Source organism: Colossoma macropomum, unplaced genomic scaffold (genome assembly GCF_904425465.1).
Source record: "Colossoma macropomum unplaced genomic scaffold, Colossoma_macropomum, whole genome shotgun sequence".
NCBI classification, from domain to species: domain Eukaryota; kingdom Metazoa; phylum Chordata; class Actinopteri; order Characiformes; family Serrasalmidae; genus Colossoma; species Colossoma macropomum.
This window is the reverse complement of record NW_023494787.1, coordinates 26035327-26057728: the sequence shown is the minus strand read 5'-3', so window position 1 is coordinate 26057728 and position 22402 is coordinate 26035327. Positions and strand designations below refer to the sequence as shown.

The 22402-nt window shown below is 39.6% G+C and overlaps 1 protein-coding gene across 3 annotated transcripts in view; it reads left to right on the top strand.

Annotated features, from left to right (window-relative positions):
* Positions 1 to 434: 434 nt before the first annotated feature.
* sdc2 (syndecan 2) overlaps positions 435 to 22402 on the top strand; it is a 33559-nt gene continuing 11591 nt past the window's right edge. For 2 of the 3 annotated variants that reach the window (XM_036566649.1, XM_036566647.1), the window contains exon 1: positions 435 to 891. In XM_036566649.1, coding sequence (XP_036422542.1) covers positions 832 to 891 — 60 coding nt within the window. In that variant the 5' untranslated portion in view covers positions 435 to 831. The remainder of the gene's footprint in view (positions 892 to 22402) is intronic. The other variant, XM_036566646.1, reaches the window with a different exon arrangement.

Genomic DNA, 22402 nt, shown 5'->3' with positions numbered 1-22402 from the left:
GAATGGAACTGCTGCACCATTTAAGGTGGAACGGAAAATTCGAATAAGAAGCTAACTGTAGCTTCGTGGACAAAAGGCAGAGCAGACAGTAATGTGAGAAAAATGTATATTTTGTACAAAAATTTAAGGGACAAAACAAATTTTCATTTGTAAATTTCTGAATCCTACCTAAGAATGTGAGAAACCTAAAGAAAGTGAAAATATAGTCGCAACAAAGAGCAAAAACAGGTTCGAGAGGCTGTCTGTACAACCTTCAGCTGTAGTAAACCTTAGAGAGAGAGACAGAGAGAGAGAGAGAGAGAGAGAGAGAGAGAGAGAGAGAGAGAGGAAACTAAACACTCATTTTTACTCCACGCCGTATTCCCCCCTCCTCCTCCCGTCTCTCTCTGACGATGCGCCCATATGGTCGGTGGATCTGTCAATCATTGGCCAGGCTCTCCCTCCTTTGACCCGCATTCGTGCTCCACTGAGCGTTTGGCACTGAGGGCGAGTCGCTGTAAACGCGTGGACGCGGACAACTCGTAACCTGCGGACTTCGAGAAAAAAATAAAGAGTAAAGATTAGGATTACTTAAACTCAACGCGCTTCGAGGAGAACGTTTTTCAAGAAAACAAAGGGAGAAAAGAAATCCATGTGCAGAAAAAAAGTGCGCGCGGAGGACTAGTGTAGCGCGAAGCAACACGTATCCGGTGGGCTCGCACTCCTGAGTGAAAAGCAGGGGGAGAGAGGGCCGAGGTGGGGGAGAAAACGGGAGAGTTGCTCACAAGTGGAAACGGGATTTTATTTTTTTTATCGTTCTCTGCACGAAGCCGCACACTTACCCAAGGAATTATGAGGAACATTTGGATGCTATTGACCCTCGGCTTGACTGCCTTTCTTTCGGGGGAGAGGGTGAGTTTTAGCGGTAACAGCACCGCTTTTCCTCTGGGGTTGAGTAGCTGGTGGGAAACTCTTCAGCAGACGATGTTGGCTGCACTCCTGGGTTAATTACCTCCTCTGAATTGTACTTTTTTAACCTTTGGCAGGTTGTAGTAAAAGTAATAAACGAGTCTGCTTTGTAGCGGTAGCGACATTAATGTGTATTAATATCTAGTGTACACCGACGTCTTCCTACACTTTGTTTGTTTAATGAGGATTTTTTAAAAAGTCAGATTCCTCAAACGGTTTTTAACGGTCGTCTAGACCATACGGACGGTTTCTGCCGGCGTTATGGCTTAAACACACATGAGGGAAATACGAGAGGCGACACCTGCGTAACTTTTCGGACGTTTGTACAGGTTTAAAATGTATCCTGTGTTGGCTGCTGTATACTTTTTTTTATGTAAAACAGTCTACTGCGGAAAGTAAATGATTACTAGGCATATTTGCCTACGAAATGATCTCAAAGCAGTAGCTCTCACTGCCGTTGTCAACGAGAAGGCGGTTTTGATTTGCTTTTCCCTCTGACTGTTTATTCGCACCTATTCAGTTTGTCCGAGACCGGTGTGACATGGAGTGCCTTGGTCTGCAAATCATCTATGCCAGTTAATCAGAGCAAATGCCACTCTGAGCTGCTGTACATTTTTCAGTTTGTTAATTGAGCGAGATAACATTCTTAACATTCTTCCCCCGCTGTACTCTTTGTCTTTTTAAGGCCTCTTCTGGCTGTCCATTGTGTTTCATTGTGTTTAATTCAAATATTTCACAGCTGCTTTCCAGCTCATTATGGGAGGTGATTATTTGAAATAGCCTGTCTGACAGAGCTTAGACAAAAGTCAGCCATATATTCGATGGTGCATAACTCATATCTATATCTATATTTCTGTCTATATTTAGTCTGATTAGTACAATTTAGGACTTTTCAGAATGGAATGAACAGTTTAGAAAGCTTGATCAGACTGACAGGTGCTGACAGTGCAGTCCTTAAGTAAATGCCTAGTGACACATTTTCTTTGTTGTTTTTGCTATGTACTCCAGCATAATAAGTGAAATTATATTTGAAATGAAACAAAAGTTAAAAATGTAGACTGTGAGCTTTAATTTGAGGGCATATATTTGTGTTGGGTCAATGTTTAGGAATTACATTGTACTCCCATTTTAGACTGTCCAAATGTAAAGAGGCATTTTACTGATTCATTTTGTTTCCAGACTGACTGTATGACGTTACATCATTAGTTCACACAGAGGCCCACCAAAAGACCTGGGGTTGATGTGGAATTTGCATATACCGTCTGCTGCTGTTGTTTGACAAAGACCTGAAACATACTGTAACCTAAAGCAGCTCTGGGGCTTGCATGACCAAAATGTGGAATATTCTTGACTGGCGAAGTCAGTCACCCAACATGAACCCACTGAGCAGATATTTCATTTACTGAAGACAAGACTGAATGTAAAAAGTGCATAAAACTGAAAATGCATTATTGCACCAATAAAGCACCACCAGGGAAGATAAAACCTATATACACTCTTAAAAAGATGGTTCTTTAAGGGTTAATTAATAGGGAACACAGTTCTATATCGAACCATGAACAATAAAAGAACCCTTTGTATGATTAAAGAGTTCTTTGCATTCTTTCCATTTCACAGTACCTACAACTAGGTACTGTGAAATGGAGGGACTATGTATAAACTATAAAATGGAGGGATTGTGTATAAAAATGGCTATAATTCCCTTATGACTCACCTAATGTGGCTGTAGCTGCATACCCTGGAGGACTATAATGTGTAGTATAAGACGCCCGAAGCACAAGAAATGTTTTTAATTGTGTTGCAGTAGGCATAGACCTTCATGACAAACATTAACTGTGGCCTTTCACAATTAACTAATTGCTGAGGCCAAAATAATTATGATTCATATTCCAGACAGAAATGCAGCCCTGTGTATTGTTATTTTCTGTCTGAACAGTTCTGGCTTCAACCAAATCTCTAAATATTTCAGATTTATCCACATGCTACATCAAAGTTTAGTGTCCAAGTGACTTTAATATGATCTTATGTAATCCTCTGTAATGTCTCACATACTATATATGCAGACATGTGCTGTTGCATCATTGTACAAAGTTTTTCGTAGACTTATGAGCCTTATGGTTAGTCAAGCGGCAAAGTACAAAAGCAACCTATCTACGAAAGCAAGCAATACCTGTAATTTTGTGTTAAAATATAGAATTGTTTGCTTGCTACTGCTGTATTGTCAGCGGTGGTGTGCTGTGGTGTTATTTGGCTTAGTGTTTTAAATGACTCATTATTTTGCGTGAGGTCACTAATCATGGTCAGCCTTTTCAATTTTTGATGATGTGTTTTGTTCAGATATGCTGTGTTTCCACTATAGAGGCTGGAGTGTCATTCTGTGATATTATGTCATGAATTTTGGAATTTGTGCTCGCACCACTGAATGATTCATTGTAGTCCATAGTTAAGCAGCTCAGTAGTAAATGAATGTGTATAACCCAGGATCCAATCTCTTGTACATTCTTGTGAAATGCCACAGGGCTGGCACTAGCGCCAGTGTAATTCCATGCTTGACTGGCATGCTGGTTTGTGCTGTCTCCTCCCATTGATCAGAACCTCAGTCAGCGTGCCCCACAGCCATGAAAGCTGTATCAATCTCAGTGAAACCCAGCACAGCACATTGATTCTCTATGCTGGCATCATGTTGACATGGCAATTAAAGTGGTCTGACTGGTAACCACCAGGCAAATCTATGTGTTGATTACAACTGATGCACCTCAGAGACCACATTTTCCCAGCTGAGTAAACAAAAAGCCACCAAAATCAAGTCAAAATACATTTTATTCTAGTTAATGGCCTGCTCAGGGGAAATATTCATGCCTTCTTTTGTGTTAATGTTTTGTCTACGTCTGTGTTTTTAAGCAGAATTTATCCCACATAAATCGACTGTGTTTTGATTTGTTGTCTGTGGCCAGCTGTTTGAATGTGTAATTTGCATGGTTTTTTCTCAGGAAGCGAGGGAGCTCTCCAGCTTTCAAAATGGAGATTTATGCAAGGTCACTGCTCCCTCACCATCTGAGACTTACCTCATAGGAATATCTTTCTAACAGCTGGGAATTACACCTCTTCCGAAGGCCTACATAATTAGAAATGATTCTTTCAGGTAAATAAGAAATAGAGGAACCAGTGCTAACGGTGACAAAAGTTATCCCAGCAAAGTGAAGCATGCATTTACAGCTCAGGTTAACAAGGATGAGATCATTTTGAGGCAGTGTGAAAGTAGCAGATCATTTGTTTACAGGGAAAAGAATTATTTTTATCATGATATGCCATGTTCATGGGGGATGATTGCTTCTATCACTTATTTTCGCTTTCCTGAGAGCGTTTTGTGTGTGTGTTACACGTTTTGGTGATGAGGTGATGAACAGATCAAAGAGAAACTCACGCGCACACTGACCGCTCTCTCACCCCTCACTCTTGCCGCTCTTTCACCTGAGGCTAGTTTTCCATTCTTTGTTAGAAGCTCTGTGGCTTGTATTTCCACAGTTTTGGTTTGTACATTATCACATATATCACACTCAGCAGTGTGCATCAGTGCATACAGTGCACTGAATCTGTATTCTACAGCAGTTTGCCCGCTGTTCTTTTCAAGTGCTGATAGTCTGTGATGACATAATCTGCGAATGAAAACATGTCCATAATACCCCTGAGTGGTTCATCTCGTAAAAGCACTGCTTTCAGCACAGCCCTATGAGAAACAGTGCTGCTGGTGCTGTCATCTGGCTGGAATCTCATTTGGAGGAAAAGTACGCTGGGCCCCTCTATCCCTTGTCACAATGTTACATGCCTGGCAGTGAGGTGTATGCTTGGTCACATGGCAGAGTCAGATGCTTTGCTGAGCTGCTAGAAACATGTCGAGGTTCTCAGTAGTGTCATGTGTCCAGTAGTTTGAAAAAGGTCCAGACTGTCCTTCCACTGCCTTGACCACTGGCACTGTCATGCAGGAAGAAAGAAACCAGCTACATTGGGAGGAAAATTAAAAATACTAAGGATGAAACTGTCAGATATTTTAGTTTTTTGATCAAATATTTTCCTCTCTATCTAGCAAGGACATTTATTTAAATTGCACTTGGGGTTAAAACCAACATTTCTGTTTCAAATTAGATAGATTAATTCTAAACCCTAGAAACAGAGTTTCACAGGTCTTGCTTCTGACCAGAGAGTCTGGTAAGATTTGTGTTGCCAAGAACCGTTTACTTTGACAGGAAGGGCACGTTTGACTGAAATGCGCAACAGCTAGCCACAAACTATAGTTTTTTTGCTATCATTGTGACATGTAGGGTCAGAATTGTGCTGCAACAAAAACAGACCCATGTGAAAGTATCCACTGGAAAATGATAAGTTAGTGGCAGCAAATAAAGTAACGAAATCTTGCTCTGAAATTGTTCTCACAGTGTGGAGAGCAGGCAGCTAGCTACAACTAAGCTTGATAAACAAATGTTTAATTCCTGTTTTACTGATTAAATTAATGCACAAATAATGCATGTGGTGTCTTGAAAATTGTATAAATGACAGTTATTTGAATAACTTTACTGTTTCCAAATATTTTAATCATCAATTTTATGAAGTTATTGTATAAACTTTGCATTCTTTAAAACATACATAAACCTAGATTTTAAGTTAAAACCTTCCACAAAACAACAGATAAAGATAAACCTGCTACACTCAGAGTAATTTAATGAAATAAAAGGCTTTTTGCCTAGGGCTTCATTTTTATTTTAAGGCTTATTAAATAAAACAGAGGTCTAGCAAAGTCAAAATTAAATACTCACAAATGTCTGAATCAGCAGATCCATCACAGTCTCTGTCCTCTCTATAGTCCATCATTCTCATTGCACTTTTTACAATTATTTTTATGATGCTCACACACTGAAGCCAGCTTTTTCAAGCCATCCCTGTAGCAGGGTCTTTTGGCTTGCTCTATGTCTTCACGTGATCCTTAATGGCCTCTGCAGGCCGGGCTCTGGGGCGCGTGACGGAATCCCAGAGTGGTCTTGTTTTGTCATCAGCCACGCAATTCCAGCCCTGCTGATTCTCTCCCTTGAGCTAAACTGCTTCACATTGTTATTATTACTCTGTCTAAGGTTACTCCTGAGAACAGTTACATTATTCTTTCTCTCCTTTTCCCCCAAAAATGGAAAGAATGATGAGATGTGTCTAGATACACGCTGCTGACACTAGCCTAGTGTGTGTTTATATCAAGAGCGCAAACATCTGCGGGACGTATGTGCTGTTGCTTTTTGAGCGGCCATATTTTCGGCGCTCTTTTACCCTGAGAGTTTGAAGTTTTTGCATACCAGTGGGAATTCACAACAGCTCAAGCAGAAGGGAGAGCAGCTGAACGCGGCAATAGTCAATGGTTAACACGCCAACAAACCCCAAAACTACTGCAATGGACGGTTTGAGAGTGTTAGTTGAGAACTTTTGCCCTGTCACTACACACTATACACTACACATTCCCCTCTCAACTTGCACTTGCTTTGATTTCTCTCATGCATTAAAATTTGCAGAAAAGTTAAATTTATAGTTTTCCCCCCAGATGTAGCTGTTCAGAGATCAACTACATTATTTAAAAAAAAGGACAAAATATGGACAACATTCATCCTGCAAGCTGCTACTACTGTTTTTTAGACACATATCATAGTTTTATGCAGTTAGCTACATTAGCCTCATAGCTCCAGAGCAAAACAGAAGAAGCAAATATATTTTAGCTGACTGAGTGCATTTGAGAGAAGGGGAAAATTGGGTAAATAATATTTTTCCGTCGACCTATTATTTTAATAACACAACACATGGAAAATTCTTTTGGAGGCCTGTAGTTGAAGAACAGTGATTAAGCTTAGGGGTCCAGCATGGGGGGGGCCTTTAAACAGTCTGCTTTCTGCATTTCAGGCTTGTGGAGAACGCAGGAGGGGGCTGGCTTTGGCAGCCTGTGAGCTCTTTACTGAGAGGGCACCGAGTGTCACTGTCTCATTTGTCAGTGGGGGCAATGGCAAAGCCATATGCTGATGTACTCATGGAGTAAAGCAGCCTGGCTTACTGCGTGGCGATGAATATTGAGACATGCTTGCTGGCCGACTTGTTTGTAGTAGAAATACCATCTGTGGATTACAGGAATACGTTCCTCAGCCATTTTGAGTTGTTGGCAGACTGCTTGAACATGGCAGATTACTAGATTTCACAAAGATAAATGAACATGAATCAGGACTAATCGTGATTTATTACAATGTGCATGTAATTTGACGCTGATGTTGACGTGCCTACATCAAATTAATTCTTTATTAATTTCTGTGTTGACATTATCACTGCGCTAATATACTATGACATCTTTGCAAAGATAACAAGTGGAATGTACACTACTGAAAATGTAGTGAAGTGCAGTAAAATGTATCTGTAGTGTTTTCAAACATTGTGTTGGAACATGTTCTTACAGCATGAATATGCCGTCATGTGGTCAGTGAGCGTTTTCTTTGTGTGCTTTAAATTGCTGTGGAAAGCGTCATGACACATTTAGCACAGCTGTTATCAATCATAATTATGGGTGCTCTTTATCCTCAGTCAAACACATCTAATTGAAATCTCCACTGTGCTTTGTGGAGCAGAAGAATGCACTTTAATGTCTGGTGTTTCCATTCTGCCGAGCCTTACGGTCTAACTATGTTGGTGGAGCAGGCCATAGTCGTATTGGCCAAAATGCATTATCTAAGTTATTGTATTCATGCTCTTGATACATGATTAGAATTATAATTAAAATTTAGATGAGTAGCAGGTATACAGTAGTATTTCCTGAAGCACACGTGTCGTCCGGCTAATGGTCAGTGCATTCCTTCACATACTTCTAAATTGTTCCTTAATCTCAAAGCAAAAATTCTCAGAAGTGAATAGCCCTATTGCTTGAAGGTCACATATAAAAGAATGGTGCATGAAAACCCTTTTCGCTGAAAGCATCTTGCTTTCCATGGCTAACAAACACACATAGGCATGAGATGAAGTTTTAGAGGTGACTCTGAGGCCATCCGGTTCCTCAAAAAAACAAATTTTTCTTAAGCAGAATTTGAGCACTGAAAGTCCGTCCCCCCAGCTGTTCTGAAACATCGATTTCTGGGGCGCTGGTGGCAGACACCATATCCAATGGATTTAAACTGTGACCACATAATCAAACTCGGAGAGGGTACATTTCATGGAGAAGGGGGTTGAGGCGAGCAAGGGGGAATCAGCCTGTGATGATTGGGCCGAGGCTGAGATTTTGTTGATCTTTAATCACTGCGGGTCAAAAAGCACCCCAACCCTGTCGCAGTTTTGACGTGCTCAGGCGCATTAATGCGACAGCTCTGTGAGCGGGAGTTAATCTGGACTAATGCACTTTGTTAACACCCATCTGTGTGCTGTAAACTCGGATCTGATCTGCTCTCACATCCCGCAGGCCTCCGTCGTGCTCTCTGTTTAAATGAGGGGGCGGAGGGCTGAGAAGCTTTAGAGGAGATTGTTTGAACAAATGTGTTTTTTTTTTCCAAATGCAAATGTAAGTGAGAGTCATTTCAGAGCTGTTCTTTTAAGACCGCAGGCAGCCTGTCATTCGGAGCGGGAATTGCAGGTCTCTGAGTGGGGCAGTCTCATCCAGACATGATAGTTTGTGTTTTCCGTTTTGCTCTCAGATTCAGTTTGGAGGGAAAGTGCCAAAGTCTCCCATGGAGACTATAATAACTAAGCAAATTTGACAAAGTTCCCATGCAAAGTCAAGCTAGGTCACTTGAAAACCTTAATGAGCATTTTCTGTGGAGTTGATACAGAGCTTAGTGGTATACTAGTGCAGTCTGTTTGGCCTTGGAGGAATGTGGTAATATTGGGCTTTATAAATTGTTGTGTGTTGCTTGTGATTTTCTCCAGGAAGAAGACTGCCACATGTAAACCTGGACTTTTTGACCTTTCTGACCTTACTCTTCAAATACATTGCAAATATTTACAGTATAGCCTTGCCTTGTCTTGATTACATCAAAGAGCATGTTTACACATTTAGCAGAAAAGGAAGAGTTTTAAAAGTATGGAGTGGACTAGTGTAGTTGACAGTTGTATTTATAGTATATTAGCAGTGCATTCTGATTCTAATTAAAGTAGACAAGAGGAAGTTGGTTGGCTAATCATACAGTTTTCTCCCTGACTGAAGTTAAAGTCAATGTTCGAATCTCTTCAGGTCCAAGTTGTCTGGTGTGAGGAGCATAATTTTTAAAGCCCTTTCAAATCTGTTTCATTCAATTTAATATTTTCTATTTTATTTTCAATTTAATATTTTCCCATAGTTTTTTCATATTAACAGCAAGAAAGTGTTCACAAATAATGGAGAAATGACACTGCTTTCTGTATTATTTTCAAACTGCTAAAATAACTTATTAAACAACAGCAAGAAAAGTTCAGGGCATAAGTGACATTTTGAAATTGATTCTTTTGTTTAGCTCACGCTCACTCATTCCCTCACATTTAGCAGCTAAAACAGTCTCCACAAGGGACGCTATCAGCACTCACATAGCTTTTTCATTATTAAAAGAGAGAACACTCACACCAGTGGAATCTTATGAATGCATGTCAATTAGTTTCAGTTAGACCTTGGGAGTGTATGAAGTAAAAGACCTGAAACCCACCCTACACAAGTACATGAATGCATGCTGACGTTTGCTTCCTTGTGTTTGGTTTTTATGTGGTAGACACTCACGTTTGGGCAAAATAATCTATTTTCACATTGTTTTGGATAATCTGTTTTCAAATTAAAGATGCACCAAGTCCCATATACAGAACACATTCAATTTGTGTGTGTCAGAGGTGAGCTGGTTTGTAAAGAAGGAGTACCATAGTTTTCTAGCATCTAACTTAGTCACAGTAGAGTTTAGTCACAGAATTTTATTTAAAATTATTTCTACAAATTGAGATATTAGTTTGAGGTGATTTATCTGTGTTGTACTCCAGAAAAGGAACAATAAACTAAAGTGTGGTGTTTCACCATTTCGCCTTTTTATCGATGAGTAAAACCAACAAGAGCTCTCCCACTGAATGTTTGTAGATGTAAGCAATCAACTTCCTGTAGCATTCTTCACAAGGACTTGTAATCAAATGTAGATCTTTTTGGGCTTTTTTTATAGTCCTGACAGTCCAAATAGTATCTAATGTTGATACATAAAATATTGTACAACATAAAAACTTTCATTAGGAAACATTCAGGAAACATTAGCTCTATGTTTTTTGCCAATTTGCTGTTAGAACAGACCCTTGTGTGTTCAAAATGATGACTTTACAGGAGAAGAAAAAAAAATATTATTAACCTGTATTGGAAGTTAACATAAAAAGATTTTTTCCCAAGTAATTTTGGACCATTCCCATTAGTCTGTTCATCATGAAATTTTAAAGCAATGCAGGAGATTTCGAACTATGCAAAAAAGTAAAAAAAAAATGACAAAAATGGAAATACAAGGTTTTCACACGACAGTAATGATGTGCAAATTGTTCTTTGACCAATTATGAACTGTAAAGCATTCAGTCATAAAGAACTCTTTGTATTCAAAAGAATAGGCTGTCACATGAACTCCTACAATTAATCACAATTATACTTGAATTGAAAATAAATGTATAGAAAATGTGTAATGTCATGTATTCACATGTTTATATTAGAAATAACATGTATTTTAAAAAGAATTCTGTGCGAAGATACTACACTGCCCTCCTCATGTTTGATGACACCATGTATGCATGACAACTCTGGTTGCTGCTAAGGGTCTGGCCTAAAAAAAGGAAACCCTGACCAGTGTTTTGTGTTAATGACACTGCATTTTACCACTTAATTCCCATGGAATTTCCATCAACTAGCTAACCCACATGCCTTCGCTGATATGCAGAGATGGGACACCACGCATGAAAAGAGGTACTCTGGAGGCGAGAGAGAAGTGTGACAGGCTTTCTGCAAACAACGGTAGCCCGAGGAATAACAAATGTGTACAGAAATGTCTCCAAATTTCCAAATTCCTTGCAATTTGGTGTTTATAACCGAAATCCATTTTAATATCTCAAATCCATAAAACTGTCCTTTTTCTGTGCCATTGAGATGACAGGGCACTAAAATCCTGAATTGCTACATCCAAGTATCTGTGATGTGTCTAAACTCATTGATTTTTTACATTGTTGTATTTTTTTTTAGTTCTTAGTTCCCAGCAGTTATCTATTTTGTATGTCTGCAATGGTAATTTAGTGAATGTACTGCTTATTTTTTATTGCAACTTTTTTTGTTCCAAATGCCATGATTTAATGACTACAAAAAAACCTCAATGTTTGTATTATTATGCTTTTGCTAGAAATAAGTTGGAATTAATTTATTAATTTACTCTGTGAAAATCTAACTGAAGCATAATGCCAGTGGTAAAGTTTTATGAAGGACACATCTTAAGCACTCGGTGAACTGCTTGATAGTCCTCCAATATATACAGGCATACTGCAGGACCAAGCACAAAACACATGGTAAGATCATCAGGGACTGGAAAACTCCTGTGGTTTTTCTTTGGTGTTGCAAAAGTCATTGAAATATGGTAATTAATCACGTCATTCCATGACTGTTGTCTGTCACACATCCAGTTTCTGTATTTGTTTGATGAACAAAAGAGCTTTATGAATCATTGCAGGCTATTTACAGTCTCCCATGTTCCCACGAACCAGTCAAAATGATCCTTATCAGTAAACATTTCAGGAACCAATCAGATTAGAGTGCCTCACCGCATATGGAGGCAATAAGACACAGGGTGGAGTTGAAGGGGGCTTGAGTTGTTTCTGGGATGGTAAAGGATAGACTTGTAGCTTTGATAACTGCACACATTCTTTCAGCATTACAGTAGGAAGGAAAAGGAGCCAGGCCAACTTCTGTGTGAGGTTTGGCAGCAATTTGAAAGCTGTTTTTAGTGCCACAGTTTATCAACAATCTTTATCTCATGTATGATGAAGGGCAGAATGGGCCGTTTTGGAGCCTTGGCATGGAATCGGTCCCTACGGAACCTGTGCTTTCTGTCCTGATAAACTGCGCAGCTTCAGGGGTCCACTGGGAGAGCCTACTCCTCTTCCTCCTGCTCGCTCTTCATCATGAAAGATTTAAAGTGCAGACAAGCTCTTGTACAGGACCTATTTCTGTTTGCTGGTGTTAAATTATTTACATAAGATAAAATATGAATTAAAATTTTGTCCTTATGCTTTGAATACACTCCAAAGGCCTTTGTGTTTTTGTCCTGAAGAAAACAGAATATGTGGGAAAGAAAAAAAAACAGTGTTTTTCTTTTCAGGCATCTGTGTTTAGCGTAGTTTCTAAGGGGTAAAATAGGTGACACAGACTTCAGTCAGACCAGTGAATACAATTTGTAACATTTACAATTTGTACATTCAGTTCACAAATTCAGTGCACTTTGTTTTAGCTCTGTTTTCAGTAGCTACAACATTTTGATTATGGTTGGCACCGTATTTTTAGTTTTAGTCATTTAATATTAAGTAATTGTAGGTTGGAGTAGGTTTCAGGTTTTATTTTATTGTAGGTACGTGGTTACATGGTTTTAGTCAATGTGGATCAGATTAGTAAATTTAGAGCCTTTGAGTGATATAGAGTTTGGTTTAGTTTATATGCAGCCACAGCTAAGTATACCTTGCACTAATCATAAGAAAAGTCACATGGGCATAGACTTTTATGCATAGAGGCATTTTATTTTAAGCCAAGAGTGCAACAAAAATGGAAGAAAAGCACCTAACAAGCTTAAATTCATATGCTGGTAGATGCATAGATGCTGGAAATACAAAGAACTTCCACTGCACTTCTGTTAGTTACATATTACTTAAGCAGTTGTTCGACCTGGTCATTTTGTACTTCTGCTTTTTATTTGGAAACAATACTTTTACTTGTGTACAAGTTTACTCTGCTCACCTTTGCTACATGTTACTTTGGGTGGGTGAGGGATAATGTGCTTGTTCCACAACACGAGTGGGTGCAACTAATGATTGCTTCTATAATCTGTCTCTCTTTTTTAATTTAATCAACTAATCTAATGAGTGTGTTGCTGTTTTTGTAAAATACATTGTTGTGTTAAAAAGGGAAGCTTTGCAACAAATCAGATTGTGATTATTTACCATAGTCATACAAATATTTGCTATTTTTATATTTCAAATGATCACTGTTCCTGTTTTCTCAATTTTAGCACACATGTAATCAATTGTTTAAACATTGTCTTGTGAATGGCATAAGTCTGGAGCCTTTCATTATTTCTACCTCAGTATGGTATTAATTTTACTACACTGTACTTACTGTATTTCACTGAAATATTTATCTGTTCCACAGGGCATTCTATTTTCAAAAATGTAGCCTAAGGCTACATTTTTTGGGATGACATTAACCTCTTAGACTAGTTAATAAAAAGCACTCTCCTACTGTCAGTGGGAGCTGAAAACGAGTTGGAACGCAGGTGCTTTTGTTTCACTTGTATAATTGTGCTGCTGTGAAATGCTACCTCCGCTGTTGCGTGTTGTGCATCACACCATGCTGTGACCTTTGAGTCTTGCTTTCTTGTGTTTATCTCCCTTTGCTGCTGCCATCGGTCAAAGTTATGTCTGTGCTACAAATGATTTCTTCTTGATCCACAAAACGACAGAAGCCATATTGCTCCCCATGTATAGAGAATGTATTGTAATTTGCCGGAACTAACAGACATATGAATGTTATAGGCTGCTTTTCTAAGTAAACAAAGCATTGACAGTAAACAATCTGCATCGACGATTTTCATAATCAATGCAGTCACCTATGTCAACTAATCGTTGTAGCCCTAAACACATGTAACCGCTCACTGCATCATTTTGAACTACTTTTCATTCCAGAACAATTCTGACTGCCCAGTTCTGTAAACTTATCCTAGCAGATGCTTGTGCATCATCAGGAGAAAGGAACTAACATATCCTTCCATCCTAACGAGAGCATGGCCAGTTGGACTCTTGTGGATGCCTGGATACAGATGGCAGCGGCATTGCTGAGAATCAGTCACAAGTTCCAGTGATAGGATGCAGTCCTCGTAGCCAGCTGTGACACACACTGTTTTGTCAACTGAGTGTCCAGGGTAGCTTCCTCTGCATCAGGGTTTAGTCCTTCTATGTATGTGTCCTGATTTGCCTGGTGAACCCCAGGGAATCTGACTAATCTCCTGCATGTGCCGCTGTACCCTCAGTGACTTCCCAAACTGTTAATCCCCAGTGCAACTGTGCCTCTGTGTGAAAGTGTAGCAGGTCTGCAGAGCAGACTTCTGTGCCTCTGTGTAGTCAGTTTATGGGGCAGGATTCTTGCATTGTTTGTAGAAAGGTTACTCAGTTGCAAAAGTCCATTTTGTGCATGTTACCAGCTGTGTCTCGAGGATGATGGTTAAGTCTTCCATTATGAGCCTCAACCAGAGAGCTGTTCTGCTAGAGTGCGAAGTAATGGATTCTGCTTCTGGAACAGATATTGTGGACTAACACCATTCATTAAAATGTTTATGTTTTCAGAGTAAGAGGTGAATATGAGACCTGGTGCTTGGGTGCACAAATGGAATATCTGTTCCTAGAACAGTAACTGTGAGTGCTGCAGGTTGTGGATTAGTCTCACATAATGGGATCACAAATCACCACCTGGTGCTTTGGCCTGCGGCTGGCAACTCTCCTTTATGCCGTTTTTCTGATTCACCTACCTGTTTCAGTGATACAAAAGTGTATCCCATCTCTTTCCTCTAAAATATCAATTTAGTCACATCCCTGGTTCTTTTTTATGGTTTGTTCTACAATGAGTGCAATGTCCCCAAAATCTAAAACCAATCATAGAAAAACCTTTTTCAGGACCAGACATATGATCTTCTTCGTGTTTTTCTCTTCTTTCATCTTCTCATCTTGATCTCTTCCTCTAGCTGGCACTTTTTGCCTTCCTGTCCTAGTGACCACACCCCTCCTCCCCCCTGCAAATGCCATGGCCCTCTGACTCTCTGGAGGCCAAAGCCTCTTAGGGAAAGGTTTGGATGGGAATTCAATTGCAGCACTGTGAGGATTCGAGAAGATCAGTCACTGAAGCGGTGAAATTGCCCCCAAGCTTTTATCTCCACAGATAAGAGCCCATTTAGTGCACCAAGTGATGTACAACTCTGGCAGGTCATAATTTTTTGATGTCTTTGTAAATTAATGGGCAAGAAATGTTATATGTTGGCACAAACTTTGCAAAAGTATATGTATTTATATGTATATACTACCACTGTTGCATATATAGTATATGCAACAGTGGGAATGGTCCGATGTCTTTGTGACGCCAGCATTAAAGCAGTTACTGTCTGTTTCAGTGGTTCTCACACTACCCTGGGGGTCTGGAGCATGTTTTAGAAGCATCTCTCAGCTCTCTTTTAATGTGCTGAAAAGGACATTGTGGCATTGTTGTCTGCCGGCCTTTGCCCCTTGTCCGGTTGAAACTTTTTCATGGCCCAGCCCCTCCTACCTCAGAGAGGTTAATGAGCTGACACTTAAGAAGAGCTTCCTGTCATAGAAGGAAAAAGGCCAGTCTTGGGACTGCACAAAGCATTCCACAGCCACTCTGGTGGTGGCTGAAATCTGGAGTAAATTCAACTTTCAAGTGGCAGCTAATTTATACATCAGTGTCCCTTGGGTGGATGGAGTTGTGGAGGGTTGGAGCACAAAGGTCTTACCTTTATCTGACCAGACTGGAGGAAGCATGGACCATATGAAGTGGGTGACGCGAAGAGCATTAAGTGAGAGAACTTCAGTCAGTATACCCAGTGTATAATGGCGGAATTTTGCACTGAAGCACTGAATCCCTTGGGGACTGTTGCAGATGCCCTGCTACTGCTCTTCATGCAGTCATGCTCTGGTATTGTTGATGTCACCAGATTCTATACTGTCATAAAACGTCTCTCATAATACTGACACTTGTGTCTGCATCTTTGTGGTGTATAAAAATGACTTAGCTTTGACATTTGATTTGACAGTATTCTCTCACATTTCATTATAATAATGCTGTTTACGATACACTTATTACATCAAATAAACAGACTGATTGTACTTTACTGGTGACATTGATTGGTGGTATCTGTAAAGAGTGCTTAAAGAACATTAAAATTCCCAGAAATGGGTGATTTGTCTCACGTACCAATACCTATGACCAATATCGTGAAGCAATTTCTGACGCGCACACACGCTAGTAGATAGTACTTAACAACACATTGGCTTTGTCGGTTGACAAACAGCAGTAAAAACGCTCATGGAAAAATCTGTAGCCCATATTTTGTTGAATGGCAGCAGTAGTCGCTGATGTACTAGGATATACCGGTTCAAAGTTATTGATTTCACAGATATATATGTCACAAATAACACGAGATCAAGGTACAAACATTGTAAAACATGCTAACGGGAGCCCCTTACCTGAATTACTGGATCATATGACTGTAATATTTACTAAACTCAAGCAGAGTCTGAGACTAAGGTGCGAATGAACACAAATGAGACAAATGACTTGAGAAATTCGGATGTAAAACAACATTTAACACTGTTTTTGCTGCGCTAGAGAAGCTGCTGCATGCTTACATGTACAGATATAAAATATAAATCCAACAAATAAATTCATTCCCATTCATTCAAGCTTGATATGTTTTATTAGTGGCACAGAACACAGCTTTTACCAAAATAACACATTTAAAAGTGCAACTGTATTAATATCAGGACGTATAAGCTAGTTAGGTTAGATAGAGTTAGTATCAGTGTCGGTACTCGGCATCGGCTGATACTCTCGGATCAGGTATTGGTATTGGAAGAAAAAAAGTCGTTGCGTATATAAAGGTGTGTTCATTCAAGTATAAAACTGAGACCTTCAATACAGTATTGGTGCTTTTTCAGGGGGGTTTTCAGTGATACCAGTAAATACAGGAAACTTTTATATAAAGCATATTTATTAGCCAACTGACATGTCAGTCAGGTTTTAGAGAAACTAGAGAAATTTCCGTACCTCTTTTTATTACTCTGACTTTACTCTGCTGTATCCCCTGGTTCGCTCTAAGCCTTTTGTGGCTATATAGTTGCATAGACACATAACCAGCCTGCTTGTCCATGTGCTGGTCAGGGTAATTACATATGCTGTAAGGATGAGCTTCCTCCTCCCTTCTTCCTGATGTACCACCTGTGTTTGGAGAGCAAAGGAGGAAATTCCAGACACGCTCTGGTCTGAAAGAGTGCATTCATCCCCTGAATACACTGGGCAGCATGAGCAAAGCTGGGGGTCCCTGGAGCATGTGGGGAAAAGTTTGTTTGTGTCTCTCATGGTAGATGTTAGGATATGTGTGCTCACTACTGCTTTCCTGCTGCATCCTAATGGATCAGTCTGCTGGGTATAAAAAGGGTCTTTATATACTTTAATTTCCAATTAGTGCCGTTCAATTTTCAGTAAGCATAGTTAGCATTTGCTTGGATTCCATTGAGTTTAAACTCTTTAAAATGCATACATCAGTCCTCACAGTAGTGGTTGATTATTAGTCTATGCTCATTAAAGACAAAAATGTTTAAATATTCCCATTTTACTAGCAAGGTAATTGCTGTAAACCTTCTGTGAAAAGTACCTACTCCCACCAGAAGGTTGCCAGGAAATTTCAGCCAGCACTTTTCTCCTTCTCCCAAAAAGATCTGGCATGTTCACTCGAGAGTTCCTCTTGAGCATTTCTTCAGGAAGGAATGCCTTTTAAACATTGACTGCGTGCTGCAGTGAACCTTTCCGACCTGCACCACACGCCAGCCAGCCAGCCGGTCCAGCTTTGTTCGGGGCGACTGCCGTCTGGCTAAGTTATGCTTTATCTGACTCTGAGCCCAGCACATGAGGGGCTTTTGCAACAGAACCTTGTTAACAGCCTGAGCATCTGTTTCCTAAAACATGCACCTCCATGCTCACTCACTGCATGTTCTTTAGGCTCCTGAGAGAAGACTTGCCAGCGTGTTGTCCTGAGATTTCATTTCCTGCCTTGGCAAATACATGCATGTGTCAGTGGAAACCTCAGATGGAGGTGGAGCCCTGAAAGGATCAGGCTGGTATGCAGCACACTTGGAATGACGCAGTGTGTGGCAGCGGGGCCAGATGTGCGTTCTACATCCACCTCCCTCCCAGGGGCACAGTAGCTAAAGTGGAAATCTGATTTGTGCTCTGTTAATATTAAAGGGAAGGGGTGTCATTTGGGCTGTGTATTAGCCTTGACAGGTGCTAATTTCTGCTTCATTATGTTAATTGCACTACAGGTCATCAGCTTTGCACTGCTACGGAGTACATATTGCTGAATGCTCGTTTCCTGAAAGTGCTGCAGCAAAGGTTGCAAGAACTGTGACTAATTACTTTAACATGAAAATGATTACACTAAGTCATAGCAATTTACTGGATAATGCAACATTTTCAGGCCCATATATAAGCCAAATATACTTCTTTGTCATAGAAACGAGACTAGCAGTTAATGATGCTTATATATAACTCACAATAATTCACCTAAATAAGAAATGCAAGTCACTGTTTATTTCTCTTTTGTTGGCTGGCAGCATATTTATGTGAAGAGGTTCTCTGTACCCATGGAATATTTTTGTTTGTGTTTAAATAGTGTAAAAATTGTTCATTGGAATATTAGCTCTTTCAGCAATAAAATGTAGAGTACTTTGGCCTTTAAGCTAAAGCAGTGAAGCTTCACAAACAGCTCCAGACATCTCAAATCACAGTTTACATAATATGCGATTCTGAACGCACAAAAGGATTGGCTTTTGTGTGACAGTCAGTCAAGGTAACAAAAAGTATTGCTCATAGTTCCTTTTGTGCTGATGCTATGAAGCCTTGGTGTGATTTATGAAATGAGTGAGGGCTAATCTTTAGAAAATTATATAGTCATAGAAATAAAATGTTTTGATGTCAAAAAATGTTAGCGGTTATGTTCCGTTTAATATGCATTATGGTGATATATCTTACAGTTGTGGGTGATTTATTTGTCCATTATCACTGAGCCCTAGAAAGCAGGGCAAATGCATGCAGTTAATCTTGCAGTACTTAAGAGGAGTTGATATATGAGGAAAATGTGGCTTTTGTGTTGAAATATCTCATCTGTGCCTGTCTTTAGAGGATGAGTAAGAAAGACTTTTAAAAAGAAAGTCTTTTCACTCCTACTGCCATCAAATATGTGAAGTCCTTCCTTCAAAAAGATGTTGTCTCCATGACTGGACATATATATAAAAGATATATAAAAGATATATAAAAGAATATTAATGAAAAAATATCTCTTCAAGATAAGTGAACTTTTTTTTCTGTAAAATAATTTTTTGTCACTGATACAAATTGAACTTTTTCTTTCCTGCTTTGACTGGATTTTAGGCTTATGACAGCAGTTTTATGAAATCATATCCATGCATTTTTGCCTAGCTTATCCCTGGGCCTCTTGCATCTGCTCCTCCTGCTTCTGCTCTAACTGGAAGGGACAGAACCTACTGCAACAAATCTTTAAGTATTTTTATTCAAAACTTGACTCAGAGGGTGAAGCCTATTTCCCAGTGTATAATGTTTCACAGCTCACAAAGAAATCTTGGGTTTCCTGTGTATCAAAAGCTGTTTAACTGGGTCGAGGAATCGCAGAGCGGCCGTGATCCACTTTGGAGCCACGGGGAGCCATGGAGACATGAGACCAAAGCCCCATCACAACAGTCCACTGGGTTAAATTAAAAACATCTTTAAAAGCGCTAGCAGTTAAGTGCTGGGAGGGTCTCTGTGACAATGACTTTAACAGTGCTGCTGAATATGCCTGCTTATGAAATACGTCAAGTATAAAGCGTGATCACTATTCACTAATGGGTCCACTCTGCACTGTGCAGTTAATGCAATTCAGGACAAAATCAGTCTTCATCTGTCATTTTGCACGATACACACATGCATTATTGAACGTGGGCATGAGTAAGCTAACTCCTGTTGAGTGTTCATCCGTCATTTTGTTTAATCTGCAAATGATTGCAGAATACGAACTTGAGAAGCTGAATGAAGCTTGCCCAACTGCCAACTGAAAAATAATAAACAACTGATATTGTGCCTGCACTGCTTTACAACCCAATTCGAATCCAAAGCAGACGTTCGTTTAGTGAGCTAATCATGCCATGTTTTAGTTGTTAGTATAGATGACTAGCTTGCAATTGTTCTACTTTTTCAATGAACAGGTTTTCCCATGAAAATTCTTTTGAAAATGCTTGACTCTGTAGTTAAAATAGTAATAACCATGTCACTCATCACTGACACAAATCAGCAATACAATATTGCCTTCATCTTGCATCATCCTTTTGAAAATCCTGAAGTTTTAGACACACTTGTAAGTTCATGAGTAGCCAAATGGCCTTACTAGTGTAATTCACTTCATAAAATTGGTACTCTGATATTTATGAATTTTAATTATTCCTAAATCAGGTCAGCCTTGGCCTAAATGTTTGGTTCCGCTGGTAGTCATACCCACAAAGACATCAGCTATAATTGCTCACTCAAACAGTAAGCTTGCTCATTACCCTGTAGATGTTGCTGGACTTCAAACTCAAAACAAACCTCTGTCTGGACCCTGTAACAGTTGATGTAAATGGACCACATTGATTGGACAGTCATGTGGTATTACATCAAAGACCTGTGGAGTACACTGTGTCCCAGAGGACACAAAGGCAGTGAAGGTACTCCTCTGCTTGTGTTCCATATCATGATGCCAAATTCCGACTCTGTATTGTGAGTGTAATTACTGTTATTGATTGTTCAGCTAGGATAGATAAAGGTTTAGAGCTGTGTGCCTTGAGCATACTGTGCATTTCTGTTTGGACTGGAAGTCCTGAAATTGAAAGTCTTCCTCTCAGGAAGCAATACTGGAAACAGGAAGTCGTACTGATGGTATGTATTGTCTGATATTGTGCCAGCAGAGGAAAAAACAGTTTTTGGCTATGGCTGACTTATTCACAATGTTATGCATCTTGTTTTGGAGACCTTTATATGAACTTATATAGGCGTGAGTGAGAAAGTTACATACTTATGCACCTTCTAAAATGACCACAGGGGGATCGAGGTTCTTTGTTTGACCCTGTGTGATGTGAAACTGTATTCTGTATCACAAGATGACTAAGAATGGCTGAAATGTTTGTAAATATTTTTGCATCATTATTATTATTATTATTATTATTATTATTATTATTATTATTGTGGTTGTTGTTTTGTTATTATTATTATTATTATTATTTTTATATAACTTTTGGTTTCATTTCAGAGCTATAACAAGAGAAAGAACCTTTGTTAGAAAAACTAACCACCCATTTTACTGTATATTTAATATAATTTCTATCAGTGAAATTAAAGTTCATTGTAATATATGTTAGATTTTATGCCGCTGCTACAGTATATTTAACTTTGTAGCAGGGCTGATGGTCTTGCTACATGGTCCTGAACGATACTTCAGTATCTTCATTTTTTAAGTAAAAAAAAAAAAGCCATACTTTAAAGCTTTTTGTGACAGTTCGTAACTTATTATGTAATTAATAACGTGTTATAACTGGTTCTAAGGAGCCTAGAGCCTGGTTCCAAGATTTTGGGAAAGCATCCTTGTTGGCTCACTGACATTGATAAGATTGACTAATTAGGCCAAAGTTTGGTACTGAATATGTTTTTCAGTACTCAGTAGTACTGAAGCAGTTTAGCTGATACTCTAAAAGTAACGAATGTTGATTCCCAGCCCTACTCATGGCTTCTTTATTGACGGTTTTTCCTTCCATGTGGCCTCAAGCTGTGGAATATGGTGCCAGCTCATCTGTGTTTTGCGATCTGAGAGTGTTATTATGTACTGGGCTGATGCACATGCTGAGCCTGCCTGCTCATAGAACTTTCACTAGATTTCAGAAGCACTTGAGGGCCACACAGACCAGCACCTTGCAGGAAAGCCTGCCAAGCTTAATCAGAGGCTTTCACTGCACATATACCTTCAGGCTTCACCTTACTCCTACGGTATTCGTCTGAACGGGATATTTGATGCCGGTCCTTTGATTCTAACCTTCCAGATGAGGGATAAGAAGTCAGTAAGTGCACTACAAAATGCTGAGGCGTTTAAGCAGTTAACTATCATTCTGTAATGCTTTGATCACTCAAGATCAGCTTCAAAGTGGTGCTTCATAACCCTCTCAGTAGAAAGAGGAAAGGCCTGACTGAGCCTGTTCCTGTGCCGATGATTTCTGCGGTACAGATTAGCCTTGTCTTAGTTTGTGAATGATGTCATCTCACGAATCCTCCACCCCCTGCACCCCCACCCACCGCTGGACCTAGTCCAGGCCACTCGGTTTTGGGCTTGACTTTGATTTGTGTCCGCTTCCTGGAGGA